At 37.7% G+C, this 18,734-nt stretch overlaps 1 protein-coding gene across 3 annotated transcripts in view; it reads left to right on the top strand.

Moving 5' to 3' along the window:
* The window catches only part of ABCA12 (ATP binding cassette subfamily A member 12), a 168,089-nt gene extending 159,591 nt beyond the window's left edge, over positions 1 to 8,498 (top strand). For all 3 annotated transcript variants that reach the window (XM_055345352.1, XM_055345351.1, XM_055345353.1), the window contains 4 exons: positions 814 to 906; positions 2,177 to 2,282; positions 5,725 to 5,862; positions 7,348 to 8,498. In XM_055345352.1, coding sequence (XP_055201327.1) covers positions 814 to 906; positions 2,177 to 2,282; positions 5,725 to 5,862; positions 7,348 to 7,455 — 445 coding nt within the window. In that variant the 3' untranslated portion in view covers positions 7,456 to 8,498. The remainder of the gene's footprint in view (positions 1 to 813; positions 907 to 2,176; positions 2,283 to 5,724; positions 5,863 to 7,347) is intronic.
* Positions 8,499 to 18,734: the final 10,236 nt, after the last annotated feature.

The raw sequence follows: 18,734 nt of genomic DNA, 5'->3' as shown, positions 1-18,734 counted from the left end.
CCAGTCCATCTGAATGACTAGTGGTTCCACATACATTCACTGCCCTTCCCTATCACCACACCCTCTCTCTGCCTGTGCTTTCTACCTGAGATGGTCTTTTCACAAAATCTAAGTTTTAATCTCCAAGCCTCCTCTATGAAGTAGACCCTTCCAATCAATTCAGTAAAAAGGCTACTGAAGCATATTATCTGTGCCTTCCTTACAAGGTAAGCCTGTATTAAAGTCATCCCTTCACTGCAATTACCATATAATAGAAAAAATTCTAGATTTATTTATAATTAAGAGACTTGTTCATATCCTAGCTTTGCCCGGCACACTACATGTTCTGAAGCCAATCTTTAATTTCCATTCACTTTTGTACAAAGTGGAGAGGATCTCTACTAGTTGTCATAGTTCTTGAAATGAGAGATTATATAATCAAGTACAGGTTAACTACTTATAAATAACAAAGCATAAAAGCCAACTGAATATGGAGTATGAAGCATCATGAAAAAAGCTCAAGATTATTTTGGAAACATTTCTCAGGGAATGTAGGTCTTAAGCCTAAGCTTGAAAGAGGTTGAAAGAAATACTGTGTTTGATGAGAGGGCATTCCAGGTGAGAGAGCTGGCTTCAAGCTGGAGAATAAAGAGTAATAAACCCTATGTGAAGACATTTCATTTATATTTTAAAATGTATTTTTTGTATCCTTCAAGGGAAAAGACATTTTAAGGAACTAAAATAGTATTTCTAAGGTGCCATAATGAAACATTTAAACTTATGCTTATGAGCACTTTTCTGTGCTCAGAATGCTGATGTGATTCTGTCTTTCAGCATGGAAGAATGTGAGGCTCTCTGTACCAGGTTGGCCATTATGGTAAATGGAAGGTTCCAATGTATTGGATCTTTGCAGCATATAAAAAGCAGGTAAGGTGGGTGCCCGGGTCGCATAGTTGGCTAAGCAGTTGAATCTTGGTTTTGGATCAGGCTGTGATCTTAAGGTTGAGAATGAGCCCCACATTGGGCTCTGCACTCAGCGGGGTCTCTGCTTGAGATTCTCTCTTCCTCTCCCTCTGCCCCTCCCCACCATGCTCGCTCTCTCTCTCTCTCTCTCTCTCTCTCTCAAATAGATAAATCTTTAAAAAAAAATAAAACAGGTGAAGAACAATTGTATTGTTTAACATATGATGTTGGGAAGTCAATCTAAAAGTACCATACTTACCTTAGAGGATTACTCAACAATTTTCCTGTAATGAGAAGTAAAACTGGAAAGAAAAAGTTGATAATCGATTTACCTTAAATTATCTTACTAAAAGATCTTAAAAGAAAATCTACAACACAAATACTCTCGGAAAGTAGTTTTCAAGAATTTACTCGATAACAAATTAGACCTTGACAAGTACATGAAAGCACAGATTTTTATCTAGCGTGTTCATTTGCCATTTGCACAGGCTTTCAGCAAGCTATTTAACATTTTTACTGCATTCAAAACCTTTTAATCAAGAATACTTTGGGGAAATGTACATAAATATATTATCAAATTAAAATTAAATTAATATTTATATTTGCCAGAGTGCATATGCACTTATACATATCTATGTTAATCTCCAAACTTCAGGACATTACTTTATACCTTTATCTGTACAACCTGGTTTTCTTATAAAATAGTATTAAACAAGATAATTGAGGTAGAAGGAAGAAAGGGACATTTTACATTGTTCTCAGAGAGTCTGTTGTGACTTGCTTACAAACTCTATTCTTGGGCATACAGCTAGCATATTGATTTCTTATTCATTTTTAAAATCCTAGTGACTTTAATCTTCACTTTGGACACCAAAACTCCAATGACTTGCCTTTTAAGACCTTGTTTGTTTTAAATTAGAAAGTATTTAACCCCAGATATTGACATCAATTGCCAATTGATTGATATCAATGAAAGCCAAGTTATGTTTTCTTTCTAATGCAGCTTTTGTCCAAGGAGTGTGACTTTGTATAGTGGTAGAACTAAATAAAAAATCATGGCAGGGCACTATTTCCAGTTGCAACATACCTTGAACTTTTATGAGAAAATGGCAGTCTTTATATTAAAAAAGGGGAAATAATGGTCAGCTTGGGTCCTGTTTCATTACCTAGAATTCCAGGGGAGCTATTTCAGCAAAATAGAACTCCTATCACACTTTGCACTTTTTCTTTCTAGGTTTGGACGAGGATTTACTGTCAAGGTTCACTTGAAGAATACCAAAGTGAGCATGGATACCCTCACAAAGTTTATGCAACTGCACTTCCCAAAAACATACTTAAAAGTAAGTAGGAGGGATCCCTGGGTGGCGCAGCGGTTTAGCGCCTGCCTTTGGACCAGGGCGCAATCCTGGAGACCCGGGATCAAATCCCACGTCGGGCTCCCGGTGCATGGAGCCTGCTTCTCCCTCTGCGTATGTCTCTGCCTCTCTCTCTCTCTCTCTGTGACTATCATAAATAAATAAAAATTAAAAAATATATATTTCCAAAAAAAAATAAAGTAAGTAGGAAATTGTCCTGCCTTTTGATCTTGATTAGTTTTGCTAGTCATAATCTAATACGGTTGTTTACCATTTTCAAGTCGAACATAGCCTTATTATTAATATATTAGTTCAAGCTACATATGATATTCTGAAACACACTTAGTGGGAACAAATAGAATCTTCAAATTAATTACATCATTTTATGGCTAGTTGAAAGTAATGTAGTCCTAGGGCGCACCTGGCTGGCTCAATCTTTAGAGCCTGCAACTCCTCATCTCAGGGTCATGAGTTTGAGCCCCACATTGGGGGTAGGGCTTACATTAAAATAAATACATACATACATAACATATATACATAAATAAAATGTGATCCTTTTATATAGCTTTATTTATTTCTTCCTCACAAAGACCTTATGACCATGCTATTAGTTTTTGAGTTATAGTCCCAACTAGTTTACTAGTTACATATGTTAAGGAATTAAAGGATGACAAATATTATATGACTAAGGACATTTCATCTTACAAAAAAAAAAAAAATAGAGTTTGTGAATGTCAGAGCTAGAGAAGATTATCTTCTTGCTTCTCTCATTTGAAAGATAAGACCACAGTAGTTTAGCAGAACTGCTTGGAAATCAAGTTCTTAATTCCCACACTAGTTGAAACATTGTTCACTTAATTTGATCTTATATATGCATATCCACAGGATGGGCAGGCATATATATTTATATATCTCACATAGTACATACTTAAAATAAATGCATGTGACAGAAAAAGCTATCATCATAACATCTTTGATGTACAGGTAGTTTGTACAAAATGATTATAGCAAATGAATGTTTTTAAAGGAAAGCAGATGTAGGTGTACTTGAACAGCTCAGTTAGTCAAGCATCTGATTCCGGTTCAAGTCATGATCTCAGGGTCCTGGGATGGAGCCCTGCATCAGACTTCTTGCTCAAAGGGGAATGTGCTTCTCCCTTTGCCCCTCCCACTAGTCGTGTTTTCTCTCTCAAATAAATAAATTCTTTAAAAAACTAAAATAAAAGTAAAATAAAAGAAATTAGGTGTGGAATGATGGAAGGAAATGGGAAGACTTGGGCTCTGCCTGTGTGATTACCAGCAAGACATTTAAAGTCTCTGAACTTCATTTTTCTCCTTTGTAAAATAGGAATAATGACATCTACTTCATGAGATTGGTGTGAGAAACAAATGATAAAATGTCTACAAAGCTACTTCATAAACTATAAGGCACCATATTAATGTGACATGATTATAGAGAGCAAAATAGAATGTATTTTTTTAAAACAATTCTTTTATCTCTATAAAATACCTCTGTCTCTACCTCCCAAACCTTGGCTTCTCCAGGAAATAATAGCTTTTATGATTCTTATCAAAGTCCATTTTCTACCACCTAAATTAAAATCAAATTTAAAAATTGGGATCCCTGGGTGGCGCAGTGGTTTGGCGCCTGCCTTTGGCCCAGGGCGCAATCCTGGAGACCCGGGATCGAATCCCACATCGGGCTCCTGGTGCATGGAGCCTGCTTCTCCCTCTGCCTGTGTCTCTGCCTCTCTCTCTCTCTCTCTGTGACTATCATAAATAAATAAAAATTTAAAAAAAACAAATTTAAAAATTAAAGGACTCTGTTTTGCACAAATCACAATAGTGCTTTTTCTTTTGGTGAGTTTCTGAGTTGAAATCTGTGTTTAGCCAAAAAAAAAAAAAAAAAAAAAAAAAAAACAAAACCAAGAAATCTATGTTTATTCACTGGGTGTTGAGATTCCATTCACCCTGGTCTGTTACTTGTAGGACCAGGGCTATACAAAGCAAATAGAGTGATCATAAAAGTTTCATTCCTTTCTAAACAGAACATTCTTGACAAGTATGTAGTTGTTTCTAGATCCCTAGAAGAGAAATAGCAAGAGCAACATTTTGGGAATAAAAATAAGATAGCCTGATGGTAGTGACAGGCGCAATGTGTAACCAGGTCGATAAGAGGAGTTAGCCAGTGAGCAAAGATGGTGATAAGAGGAGGGGTATCCAGTAACAGAAGTTTTAAAAACCAGGTGAAAAAAAAAAATTAAAATTAAAATTAAAAAAAAAATAAAAACCAGGTGAAATACACAGTCTTCATCTGATCCATTTAGGTTGCAGGGATAGATTCTGGAGTAAGAACGTATCTTGATAAAATAGTTCTCAGGAAAGATTATCCTAGCTGCTTTGTGCCAGGATATGTGAATATATACAGGTTCTAGGCCATGGAAGAGGCCGAGGCAGTCACTCAGGTATGGAGTAGTGAGAATGGAGTTAATGGTGCAAGTAGAGAGGGAAGGTTTAAATGCGAGACTCATTTTAGAAGAAAAAACAAATAGGATATAGTAACTGATTGAATATGTAGAAAATTAAGGTATTAAAGATGCTCCATGGAAACAAAAATAGATTACTAAGTAGATGGTGATACTATGGACTAAATAAAGAAATTGAAAAGCATTTTAGGGTAAATTAAGAGACAATGTGGCATATATTTTTTTAAGATTTTATTTATTTGAGAGAGAGAAAGCAGGCACCAGTGGGCACCAGTGGGGACTGGGAGAAAGTAAGGGGCAGAGGGAGAGGGAGAAGCAGACTACCACTGAGCAGGGAGCCCCATCTGGGGCTCAATCCCAGGACTCTGAGATCGTGACCTGAGCTGAAGGCAGTCTTAACCAACTGAGCCGCCCAGATGCCCCAGATATGGCATATATTAATGAAAGTTTTCCTACGCAGCACTTTTGAAATCTAGCCTCTTTAGCCAATATAAATTGAACAGTTAATCCTTAGCCTTTTAGAACAGTTCTAGCATTAAAACAACAAAAATTTCTAAATGTGATCTCTTTTAAAAAAATCTTATGTGAGCTGAGCACAATCTGACATCTGAAATACCATTTCACAATATTTTTTTCTAGGCAAGACTATAAGGACTTTATAAGTGCACAGGAAAATAGAATACTTGGGAATTTTCATTAGATTTAATAAAATTTAATAAAATTAAATTTTCATTTAATTTTATTTCCTCTTTGACATTTGTAAAACTTTTCATCTCATCTTTGCAGGTTGTTAGCTGCAAAACATAGCCATCCTTTACACTGTCTCATCATTGTCAACGGAATGAATTTCAGTATTTTCTTTAGCTCTTGGTCAAGTTATGTCTAGTCAACTCAATATTGCCTGACATTGCAGAATAAATTTTTTCCTTTGGTTCCCACAGGATCAGCACCTCAGCATGCTAGAGTATCATGTGCCAGTCACGGCAGGAGGAGTAGCCAACATTTTTGATCTGCTGGAAACCAACAAGACTGCTTTAAATATCACAAATTTCTTAGTGAGTCAGACCACTCTGGAAGAGGTAAGCTGGTTACCATGATCCATGTGCATAATGCCACATTTAATTATTACACATTCTGGTTATTTCTTTTTAATGACATTCAATTTGTTTGTAATTGAAACAATATCTAAGCTTGCACCTGAAAAACTTAGCTGAATTTATTTCTAACAGCATTTTAGGATGTTCAAAAAAAAAAATGTGAAAGGCATTAACCATTTTTTAATGGAGAAAAGATTTTTCCTTTCTTATAAGACATTTATATTCATTAGGTTGTAGGAATATATAAAGAAACAAAATGTTAGTTTCACCCATAAAACAAATAGTTATTTACACTTTCCTTTCTCCTTGATAAATTTTTTTCCCCCTCTCTCTTGGTAGATTTCTTAAATAACATTATTGATTGGCTTCCAGGGTTAGCACAGGATGGGGGTTTCTAGAGAGAATTCAGTGCCAGACCTGTAGATCTGCTAGGTTCAGGCAACCAAACTAGTAAATGCAGAATTTTTTTGTTTCACTCACATCATCTGTCTTAATTATTTTATCTTCTATAACTGGAGACTTTAGAGGTCATCTGTCATCCTCTTTGCCCTGTGTTAATTTTGTAGAGCTCAACCAACCTGATGTATAGAGAACATTGAGTAGCATCTAAGGACGAGTCTAAACGTTAGGCCTCAGGGGCCTCTTAAGTGCTGCATTTTATGGACAATTTTTTTATGAGGGTTTTAGCCAATTATGGCTTTACTGACCCAGAAATGTTAGCCTTTGACTTATAATCAACTACCAGGACCCTGTCTGACACAAAAGTAGAATCTCAGTTTCTGGAGGTATCTATGACCAAGTCCTAAAGGTCTGCCTGTCAAATAATTGGCTTACTGAACATAATGTGGGCTCTCGATACAAATTTTATTTTAGTACATTAACTCTTGAAACTAGTGAAATTTGTCTCAACATCATTATATAAACATTTGATAATGGCTTGGGTTCCTGGATTATACTTGATAGAAATATTAATATAAATCTTATAAATGCAAATATGTGGTTATAGATATTTAATTATAGCTTTAGATTGATATTATGATTATAGTTCTAGATATAGATTTTATTTTCAAACCTCAGTTAATTTTCTTAAAGACTTTATTTAATTTTGAGAGAAAAAGAGTGTGAGTAGGGGGAGAGGCCGAAGGAGAGGGGCAAGCTGACTCTATGCCAAGCGCAGAGCCTAGCATGGGGCTCCATCCTACAGCCCTGACAACCGAGCTGAAATCATGAGTGGGACACTTAACTGACTGAGCCATCCAGGCATCCCCTGCCCCAGTTAAATTTGAATATATAAAAGGAATACTAGTGAGAATGTATGTTTCTGTGTGGACATGTCCCTATAATATCTACTTTACTTCTCTTTTTTCTCTTTCACTGTGTGTGTGTGTGTGTGTGTGTGTGTGAATTAACCCTATTTCTTCCTTTGGCTTACCAAGCACTAATGGCTTTATTTCCCTTAAAAAATAGGTTTTCATCAACTTTGCCAAAGATCAAAAGTCCTATGAAACTGCTGATACCAGTAGCCAAGGTTCCACCATAAGCGTTGATTCACAGGATGACCGGATGGAATCTTAGTATTATCTCTATCAAAGTCAAGCACAGCAAATGGTCAATGGCTTCCTTTTAAGGAAGAGCCACAGAAGATATCACTTCCTCAAGCTATCTTAATTTTAAAGTATTATACTGTATGGAAGGTACAATTGTGTGAGACTAACAAGTAACCTACTATAAGTGGAAAGTTTTTTTTCTAAACTCAGTGAATGTTGTTGCTACTGAAATGAATTTTGGTAAACTGAATACTCCGAGCGTGCTAACGTATATGCTGGTCACAATGCACTTAAAGATAAATGTCTTAATTTATTACTTTTAATAAAAAGACAACTTAAAAGGCATAGTTATTAGTAGCTGAAAAGTAAGAGTGGAGAAGAAAAGTAAGATAGTTTGGGGTAGATAGAATTGGGAAAACAAAATAATTTATTTCCAGAAAACAACAGAATGAGCATCATCATTGGATATAGATTAGCAATGACAGTAAGCAGTGGGCTCGATGTCTGCAATATATGTGGTGTGTCATTTTCAGTACCTATAAATATGTGGGGTATACTGAATGCCAAAAAAGTGCCTTTCCACAAGAATGCAATAAGAGGGCAGTTTACCCTGGTGGTAAACAGAATTTAGATTTATTCCTGCCAGGCCTTAACACGTAGTAAGGCACTGAGCAGAGTAAGAAGCTATTTGTTCTTCAGAGGAAATGGGTGTATCAGCTGAACAGATAGATATCCTAAAAACTGATGGAAAATTCATGTGCTGCTGGCAGGCGACTTTTTTTTTTTTTTTAATCTCTTACAGAAACCCTCATATTGTGGGCCTCTCTGCAGGAAACATTCCTGTGGAGAGAAAATGAATATGGAGATAAATTTCAGCTAATCACCCTGCTGACCCAGAATCATGCATATGACTATAGGATAGGCTTCATAATGATATGGCCCTCTGGGAAGGTGCTTTTATGTAATGTGTGTGTGTGTGTGTGTGTGTGTGTGTGTGTGTACATATTTGCCAGCTTTGGCACAATTGTATTGGTTTCAAAAACCAATAAACTCAAAGTTTAGAAAAAATAATTCATGAAGTCTTTTCATTTGTCAGAGAAGATTCAGGAACCTAAAAACTGGAGTCATGTGACCTACAAGGTTCCAGTGATCAGGTCCCTGCTCACCTCTCCACCTTCATCCCTTTCTTTGTCTTCTTCCTCTTTAGGGTATAGTCATGCTGGTTCTTTTCAGTTTTCCCAGTGCACCAAACCCCTCGCATCTCCAGACCCACTACTTGAAATGTTCTTCCTTCCTCTTTGTCAGGAGACTATGCTAACAGTCCTCAGAAATGTTACTCTTTCTCACAGAAGCCTTCCTTTTTTACCTCCTCAGTTTAAGCCCAATCCCTCTGTTTTAATACTGTACTTTATTGTACCGTCTACTTTTCTGTCAGAGCATGCATCCTAATTTGTAATCTATCCAGACTAAAAATACACATCTTAACAGATGGCAACAGAATTTCTCTTAGTATAGAAAAAGCCTGTATTGAGTATAATATGTAGATAAGGTTTTCAGAGTAGAAGTTGTAACTCTGAGAGCATGAATGTCTTCGGGAGCCCAAAGACAAAAAAAGGTGGTCAGGCTTCATGAAAGAATAAAAGGATTTATCGTTCATTGTGTTTGTTATTGTGGTGATGGTGGTTGGTTGGTTGGTTGGTTGGTTGCCTTCTCATTTCTGAGTAGTGGTAGGAATGAAAGCAAAAGACAAGGAGAGAAGTGGAGAAGGAGAAAGCAGGGAAGACTGAGTATTAAAGAGATGAAAGCCCAGGGAGAAGGTGGAGTGGTTGAGCGGACTTTGACAACCATGGATTTCCAAATACATTTTCACATTCATTCACTGTGCTACCATGCTATGGACTGTCCTCATGACTTCTAGAAATCTGCATTAAAGTCAACCACACTTACAAATGAGTGGTAAAAATTAAGAAGGGGTGAGTTGATGTCTTATTTAAAAGAGGTGAAGAACAGAATCTAACAATATATATAAAAAAAATCATTCACCACAATCAAGTGGGATTTATTCCTGAGATATTCCAAGACTGGTTTAATATTCACAATTCACAAATCAATCAACATGATACATCATATCAATAAGAGAAAGGATAAAAACCAAATGTCATTTCAATAGACTAAGAAAAAGCATTTAACAAAGTACAACATCCCTTCATGATCAAAGTTCTCAAGAGGGCAGGTTTAGAGGCAGTATACTTCAACATAATAAAAGCTACATATGAAAAACTAACAGCGAGCATCATACTCAGTGGAGAAAAACTGTTCCCCCTAAGGTCAGGAACGAGTCAAGGATGTCCACTCTCACCACTTTTATTCAACATAATACTGGAAGTCCTTGCCACAGCAATCAGACAACAAAAAGAAATAAAAGGCATCCAAATTGGTAAGAAAGAAGGGCAACTTTCACTATTTGCAGACAACATGATACTATAGATATAAAACCTGAAAGACTCCACCAAAAAACTGCCAGAACTGATAAATGAATCCAGTGAAGTCATAGGATACAAAATAAAAATGCAGAAAACAGGCAGCCCCGGTAGCCCAGCGGTTTAGCGCCACCTTCAGTCCAGGGTGTGATCCTGGAGACCCAGGATCAAGTCCTGTGTCAGGTTCCCTGCACGGGACCTGCTTCTCTCTCTGTGTCTCTGCCTCTCTCTCTCTCTCTCTCTCTCTCTCTCTCTCTCTCTCTGTGTGTGTGTGTGTCTGTCATAAATAAAATATTTTTTAAAAAAAAGAGAAATCTGTTGCGTTTCAATACACTAATAATGAAGCAGCAGAAAAAGAAGACAATCCCATTTACACTTACACAAAAAATAGTAAGATACCTAGGAATAAACCTAACCAAAGAGTTAAAGACATGTACTCTGAAAACTATAAAATACTAATAAAAGAAAATGAAGATGACACAAACAAATGGAAAGACATTCCATGCTCATGGATTAGAACAAATATTGTTAAAATGTCTGTGCTACCTAAAGCAATCTACACATTCAGTGCAATCCCTATCAAAATGCCATCAGCACTTTTCATAAAACTAGAACAAACAATCCTAAAATTTAAATGGAACCACTAAAGACTCTGAATAGCCAAAGCAATTTTGAAAAAGAAAAGTGAAGCTGGAGATATCATAACTTCAGACTTCAAGTTATATTACAAAGCTGTAGTGATCAAAACAGTCACAAAAACAAACAAAAATGTGGTCTTTCACAAAAATAGATCAATAGAACAGAATAGAAAACCTAGAAATAAACCCACAGTTACATGATCAGTTAATCTTCAACAGAGCAGGAAAGAATATCCAATGGAAAAAGGATAGTATTGATAAATAAATGGTATTGGAAAAACTGGTCAGCTACATGCAAAAGAATGAAACTGGACCACTTTGTTACACCATACACACACATAAAAAAACTCAAAATGGATTAAAGACCTAACTGTGAGACCTGAAACCATAAAAATCCTAAAAGAGAGCAGAGGCAGTAATGTCTCTGGCATTGGACACAGCAACATTTTTCTAAATATGTCTCCTGAGACGAAACAAAAACAAAAGTAAACTATTGGGACTATATCAAAATAAAAAGTTTCTACACAGCAAAGGAAACAGTCAACAAAATTAAGTACAGCCTACTAAATGAGCAAAGATATTTGCAAATGATGTATCCAATAAAGGGTCAGTATTCAAAATATATAAAGAACTTCTACAACTGAACACCCAAAAACAATCTAATTTAAAAATGGACAGAAGAGATGAACAGACATTTCTCCAAAGAAGACATCCAGATGGCCTACAGACACATGAAAAGATGCTCAACCTCACAGATCATCAGGGAAATGCACATCAGAACCACAGTGAGCTAACACCTCACACAGGTTGGAATGTTTAAAATCAAATGCTTAAGAAACAAGAGTTGACAGAGATGTAGAGAAGAAGGAACCCTTTTGCACTGTTGGTGGCAATGCAAACTGGTGGAGCCACAGTGGAAAACAGTATGGAGGCTCCTCAAAATGTTAAAAAAACAAAACAAAAAAAAAAAAAAAAACAAAACTACCATACAACCCAATAAACATACTCCTGGGTATTTACCAAAAAAAAAAAAAAAAAAAAAACTCCACAAAAATACTAAATCAAAGGGACACATGCACCCCTATGTTTATAGTAGCATTATTTAAAATAGCTAAATTATGGAAGTAGCCCAAGGGGCCATCAATAGATGAATAAAGAAGTTGTGATATATATGTGCAATGGAATATTATTCAGCCATAAAATGAATGAAATCTTGCCTTTTGCCACCACATAGATAGATCTAGGGAGTATGAACCTAAGCAAAAAAAGTCAAAGAAAGACAAATACCATATGATTTCAATCATATATAGATTTTAAGAGACAAACCAGCAAAGAAAAGAAGAGGAAAACAAACCAAAAAATAAAATCTTAACTACAGAGAACAAACTGCTGGTTACCAGGGGGGAGGGTTTGGGGGAGGGTTAGGTGATGGGGATTAAGGAGGGCACTTGTGATGAGCACCGGTGATTATGGAAGTGTTGAATTGCTGTATTGTACACCTGAAACTAATATAATCCTGCATGTTAACTGTATTGTAATTAATTTTTTTTAAAAAAAAGAAAGAAGTGCAACAGTGACTGCTTCACCATAGAGAAGCCTAAAGGCAGAGGAGACCCTGAAATAGAAGCCTGGATATGCAGAATGGAGCTTCTGACCCCACAGAGTGAATCTGGGGGGGGTCCCAGCCAATCTCATCTACCCTTCCATAGGCAGGGAAGCCCAAGCTGGCCTCTATACTGTAGTCATTGCATTTTTATTTATTTATTTTTTTTTTTTAAATTTTTTTTTTTATTTATTTATGATAGGCACACAGTGAGAGAGAGAGAGGCAGAGACACAGGCAGAGGGAGAAGCAGGCTCCATGCACCGGGAGCCCAACGTGGGATTCGATCCCGGGTCTCCAGGATCGCGCCCTGGGCCAAAGGCAGGCGCCAAACCACTGCGCCACCCAGGGATCCCTGCATTTTTATTTAAATGTTCATTCAGTATTTCTCTCCTTCACTAGACATGAAGCTCTGTGAAGACAGAAAATCTATTTTAATCTTCCTAATTTTCCCACCTACACACATACAATGAGCATTTGTGGCACTCAACAAATATTTGTTGGTTAAATAAATGAAGGAGAAACAAAAGAGGAGCTGGCATGGTTGATATGAAAAACAAGCATCCTTTTTCAGTATAAATCTCTGAAATGCAATGAAGTTTCCCAAGGGCTAGTTTATTCATGGAGAAGAAAAAGGAAATATGATGCTTTATTCCATATTAGATATTACAGTGAATCCACTAGTGTGGGGGGATTTTGGTATCTTCCTGGAAATCAGAATTCTAATGCTTTGCTTTTATACATCTCTGTCTATTATTTCTTCTTTGTCCTTTTGTCTGTAAGGATGTGCTGCACAGGAGTTTCATGACATTTTTACATAGAAATAAGGAACATGCATAAAAAACTGTTAGGACTCACATCCCTTCAGATTTCTCTGCAATAGAGAAAATGTTTTGAGAATTTCCAGTTCTCAGAGGACTGCCTCCACTCTGGATAACACGAACAGAATCTGCTTTTTTTTTTTTTATGAGTTATGTGAATTACTTCTGAGGATTGTGGCAATCTTCAGTTCACCTATAAAACCTGATTCTTATTAAAACATTTGGTGCAAAATCAGAAGAATAGAAAAATGATATGTACGACTACTTTCTCCAGCCATGCTCTCTTCCTGAATGATGGGTCCATTCTCCTTGGAGATCATCCCGGTACTTGAACAGCAGGTGCCCTCCTGGGTGAGGGTGGGGGTGACAAGGTTTGCATTCTCCTACCCCTTCGGGACCTGGGAGCCTGCTTGCTTCATTACTGTAAGCTTCTCAATAAACTTTTTAAATATAATAACAAGCTAAAAGTGAATTATTTCCTTTGACATCATTTGATACAAAATCAATCCCGTTGCTTATAAACCCAGACTAATTTTCCATAATCTGTAAAATGAAATGCAGACGCTTTAACCAGTCCTCAAAGTATTCCATCATCCAGCTCCCAGTGCTTCCACTTCTCTTCTCCATGTAGTATCTGCTCCAACTTCTGTGCATTTCTTGCTATTTTCTAGTATGTTAGACCTTTTTTTGATTCTATGGCACTTTGCTCACACTACTTTCTTCTTGAAAGACCTCTTCCCTGTCCCCACTTAGCTTTTATCTAGAAACTTCTCTTCATCTTAGTTACCACTCTTCTCTTGTGTTTTCTTTTTAAGGTAACCTGCCCGGAAAGCCTCAGGCAGAGTTAATTGTCCTATCCTCTGCTACAAAAGCATTTTGTGCAGGGCTCTGCAGGAAGCAATCCCTGTGCTGCCTTCCTCTTCCCACTACACTCTAAGAACTACTCCTTTCCTTCATCCTTGTATGGCCCACATCCAGCACAATATTCACATACTGTTGCTCAATAAATCTCTGAAACACCAAAGAAGTCCATGTCAACTCAGAAATATTTTCATCATTTTTATTCTAATTTTTTTTTTGCAATTATGTTTGTTCTTAATCTTAGAAGAGTAGGAGGATCCCCGGGTAGCTCAGAGGTTTAGTGCCTGCCTTTGGCCCAGGGCGTGATCCTGGAGCCCCGGGATTGAGTTCCACGTCGGGCTCCCGGCATGGAGCCTGCTTCTCCCGCTTCTCCCTCTCTCTCTCTCTCTCTCTCTCTCTCTCTCTCTCTATCATAAATAAATAAATCTTTAAAAAAATATATTTTAAAAATCTTGGAAGAGTAGCCATGAAAATTTAAAGTTAACTCCTGGGGATAATATGCAGATGACCAGCATTTTAAAACCAAAATGTTGATCCTGCATACAGCATATCTCATTAAAATGCCAGCCACTGGACGTACTATTATTTTACTAACAGTATTGCCTAATACAGTATTTGCCCGGCGATATTAAATTAAAAATACTGTTTAAAATCAAATACTTTGGGCAGCCCCGGTGGCTTGGCAATTTGGCACCAAATTTCCGTCCAGGATGTGAATTTGGAGACCCGGGATTGAGTCCCACGTCGGGCTCCTTGTGTGGAGCCTGCTTCTCCCTCTACCTCTCTCTCTCTCTCTGTGTGTGTGTCTATCATGGATAAATAAATAAAATATTTTTAAAATAAAATAAATCAAATCCTTTCACCTAGATAGAGTGATGCTTAATCACCCTCGTTGCAAAATGGAAAAACAAAGCTAAGTTATATAGTTAAAATAAAAGCAGCTATCAAAATTGTTATGTATGAAACACCAGGTCAAGTGTGCCATATTTATTATATGCTTATTTAATTCTGACGGCATACTTTCAACTTACTAGCCCCTTTCTATTGACAAGGACACTGGAGATTGGGAAAAGGTCATTATCTATCTCAGAATCATACAGCAACAAAGTAAGCTTGACTCCAGGGACTATATTCTGACATAGACCAATACATACATATATACAGACAGAAAGAAAAAAGAGAAAAGAAAAAAAGAAAGATTGAATATGCTGACTTAGATACATAAGTTCACCAATAATTTAAGGGTATGCTATATTTATGTCTGTGTTGACCTGGTAAGTGAACTGGCCCTGGTGGCCTTAATCACTGCCCCCTTGCCTACTGCAACACAGATCTCTGGTGAGGATGAGAAGACATCCCTGATAATCCTCTTTCCCCTAAGAATCCTCCAGAAAAACCCCAGTCTTCAAGTCTGCCTCCTCTGAAATTTCTCACAAAGAAATCCAACCATGTCAGCTAGACATACAGATATTTATTAATCATTTACATTTATTTTAACTCCATAATTTTTCCTTGGTACTTACTGGGATTTTGCTGTTATTTTCAATATAGCAGATAATTTGGCTATTTATTTCACCCATCTTATATCTGCTTTTCATTTTTATGTTTTACTATTCCATTCAAAAGGAAACAGATCTCCCAGTGTAAGGAAGCCAGCATTATGAAATGGCACTTGCCCTAAACAAGTTATGTCCAAAGTGGCTCTTTGGACACCGCAAAACAGATCTTCAGTGCTTGTTACCCCGGGGCCCATTGAGAAGTCTCTAGGAAAAAAAGGAAAGCCTCTCACTTGAACTACTGCTCTTGGCAACTCAGAATCCTCAAAGACAAAATCTCCAAAAACCAGCCCAAAAGAAATATTTAGTACTACCATAGAAGTGTTCCTCTCCTTTGTCTGAGACAATTCAGCCAGTAAATCAAGATGTTAATTAAATATTATTAGACTAAAAAATTGGAAGCAAGATGCCCTAACCAATGCACATGGTAGTTCAAGAATGGAATAAATGGAAAGTCCTACCCAAGGAAAACCTCAGGTGTAACTCCAGATATAAATCCTATAAAATTCTGTCAGATTCTTTAGTGAGAGGCACAAACACATGAACTAAGCTAAAATTTTTCCTTTTTCACTAACCAGCTTTAAGAACTTATCCCTTTTTAGGTAAGTCTTCAGATGTAGCCTCCCCTTTCAGAGGTCTTCCCCAAACCTTTCCTTGATAATGAAACTAAAGTATGGCTTATCTTATTAAACAATTTATCTTTATTAAAAAGAGAGCTTGAAACCTATCTTAACAACTATGACCTGTCTAGCATGTCAAGATTCCTCTATGAACAGGGAATCTATAATATGACCTACGTATGTAAAGTGTATTATGTATTGAGTACAGTGAGTTAAGCACTTATATTTTTAAAGATTTTATTTATTTATTCATGAGAGACACAGAGAGAGAGAGGGGCAGAGACACAGGCAGAGGGAGAAGCAGGCTCCCTGTGGGGAGCCTGACGCGGGACTCGATCCCAGGACCTCGGGATCTTGACCTGAGCCAAACACAGATGTTTAGCCACTGAGCCACCCAGGTACCCTCATTAAACACTTTTTAATTAGCAATAGTAGTCTTTTGCAAATCTAAGGAGAGAAAAGAGGCTGTTGTAGTATACCGGGCCTCCTAAGATGGCCCCCATTTATCCTCACCTCTGTTCTCACGTTCATGAGCGATCAGTCCTTACCTGGGTGTGGGTAGGACCTGTGACTTGCTTCTGACCAACAGAATATGGCAAAGGTGATAATGTCACACAGGCTATCACATCTCCCTTGGGAGAAGCCTCTCTCTCTCTCTCTCTCTCTCTCTCTCTCTCTCTCTCTCTCTCTCTCTCTCTGGCTTTGATGAAGTAAGTAAGGGGCCAGAGTGAGGCCCACTTGGCAAGGGACTGCAGGCAACAAGACAAGGGACTGAACACAGAATCCAGCTGACAGCTAGCAAGAAACGGAGACCCTCAGTTCCACAGACTGCGAGGATGCAAAGGCTGCTAGCAACAATCACCTGAGTTTGGAGACAGATTCTTCTCCAGTTAAGCACGCAGATGAAAAATAGCCCTGGTTAACACTGCGATTGCGGCCTTGTTGACAGCGTTCTTCCTTCAAATAATCCTTCCTGAAGTTACTCATTATTCATTAGTCACTTAAGTATGCTATAACGATCCTCTTCGCCCTGGTCTTCAGGATGATTTTTCTTCCTGTCTCTTTGCTTAAGATATTAATTCTTCGATTGACCTTTGTCCACACCTAATCCATTGTTATACGTTATAGAAGGTCATCCTTTGGATCTATCCATATTTTATCAGCCAGTGATGGACTAATCTCAATAGCTAACAGTTATATGACAAGGTATATAATTTCATTTTTTAATAAAGCAACCTTATATGTATAGAATCACCTGACTTCACAACAACCCCATGAAGTGTTACTGCCCCAATGAGGAACTAGGATCAAAGTGATTAACTCAGAGCAACAAACACATGCATTAAATTATAGTAGCTAGTTATATTTGTGTCTGCCTTAAATTCTTTCCCAGTCTCTCTTTTCTGATTTCTGCGGTTTTCTTGTTCCTATTCGAGGTGATCTCCATGAGGCTGCCAATGATAGTGGATCCATACCATCCCAGCAATTAGGGTGAGCACCTGACCCAGGATGGCCAGAGCACCTGAGTTCTCTTGACCGCTTTGATTTAGAGATTAACATGTGGCCCCAGTGAAGTGAGTCAATCGTTTTCAAAACTAATATTTAAATTTTGGAGGGAGAGATATTTCCTTTTCCTGGGATTGCTCAACTGGGTGAAAAGGAGTCTAGGGCTCCCAGTTCCCATCTTATCCATAACATAGAGTTTGCATACTTAATGAAGTCAAGCAGAGACAAGCAGAACTGACCAAGTCCTGCTGCCATTTATTTAGCCACAGAGTCCAGCCAAGCCTGAAGGACTACTCTGGCAGCTATGGAGGACACACTCTAGGGAGACAAAGCAGAAGTCAGATCAATCTGGGAAACTAGTGCAGCAAAATAAGGCAGTAGTTGCAGAGATGGTAGGACGGTCAGATTCTGAACATACATTGAAGGCAAATCTAAAATATATAACTTGCTGCCAAATTAGTGAGGAGTGTAGTTAGAAAGAAGGGGGTCAAGGATGAATTCAAGGGTTTTGACCTAGGCAACTATATAAATGGAATTGTCATTTGTTGGAGAATGGGGAAGCTGGAGAGCCAAAGGCAGGTTTAGGAGGGGAAATCAAGAACTGAGGTTAAGGTACATTAAGTTTGATGTGTGTGTTAGACATTCTAGAGGAAATGTTGAGTGAGCTGAAGATCTATATCCTGCAGCTCAGGGAAAGGTCCATACTGGACAAAAGGGCTTAAATCATTGGTATATAGATGGAAATTCAAGCCGCAATCTGGTTGGGATTATTCAGGGAGGTGAGTGTGCCTAAAGCAACAAAACAATCTAAAGAGAGCATCCTGGGGCATTACACTATTTTTGAGGGAGAGAAGAACATCCAGAAATTATTTGTAACATGCAAGTTAAGAAAGTGTTTCTTCAAAGTAAGGAGTGACTGGGGCACCTGGTTGGCTCCTTGGTTAAGTGTCTGACTCTTGGTTTCAGCTCAGGTCATGATCTCAGTCTGGAGATCAAGCACCACTTTGGGCTCAGGGCTCAGTGTGGAGTTGGCTTGAGATTCTCACCCCCTCACCTCTCTGTCTCTTTCTCTATCCCCTGCCCTGAGTGTGCTCGCTCTCTCTCTCTCTCTCATAAAATAAATAAAATCGTAAAAAAAAAAAAAAAAAAAAAAAAAAAAGTAGGGAGTGACTGACCTTGTCAAGGCAGCTGCTAAGTAAATTAAAATAACTGAGGGGGGATCC

Source organism: Nyctereutes procyonoides, unplaced genomic scaffold (genome assembly GCF_905146905.1).
Source record: "Nyctereutes procyonoides isolate TBG_1078 unplaced genomic scaffold, NYPRO_anot_genome, whole genome shotgun sequence".
NCBI classification, from domain to species: domain Eukaryota; kingdom Metazoa; phylum Chordata; class Mammalia; order Carnivora; family Canidae; genus Nyctereutes; species Nyctereutes procyonoides.
The sequence above is the reverse complement of the archived record's forward strand: the minus strand, read 5'-3'. Positions and strand labels throughout refer to the sequence as shown.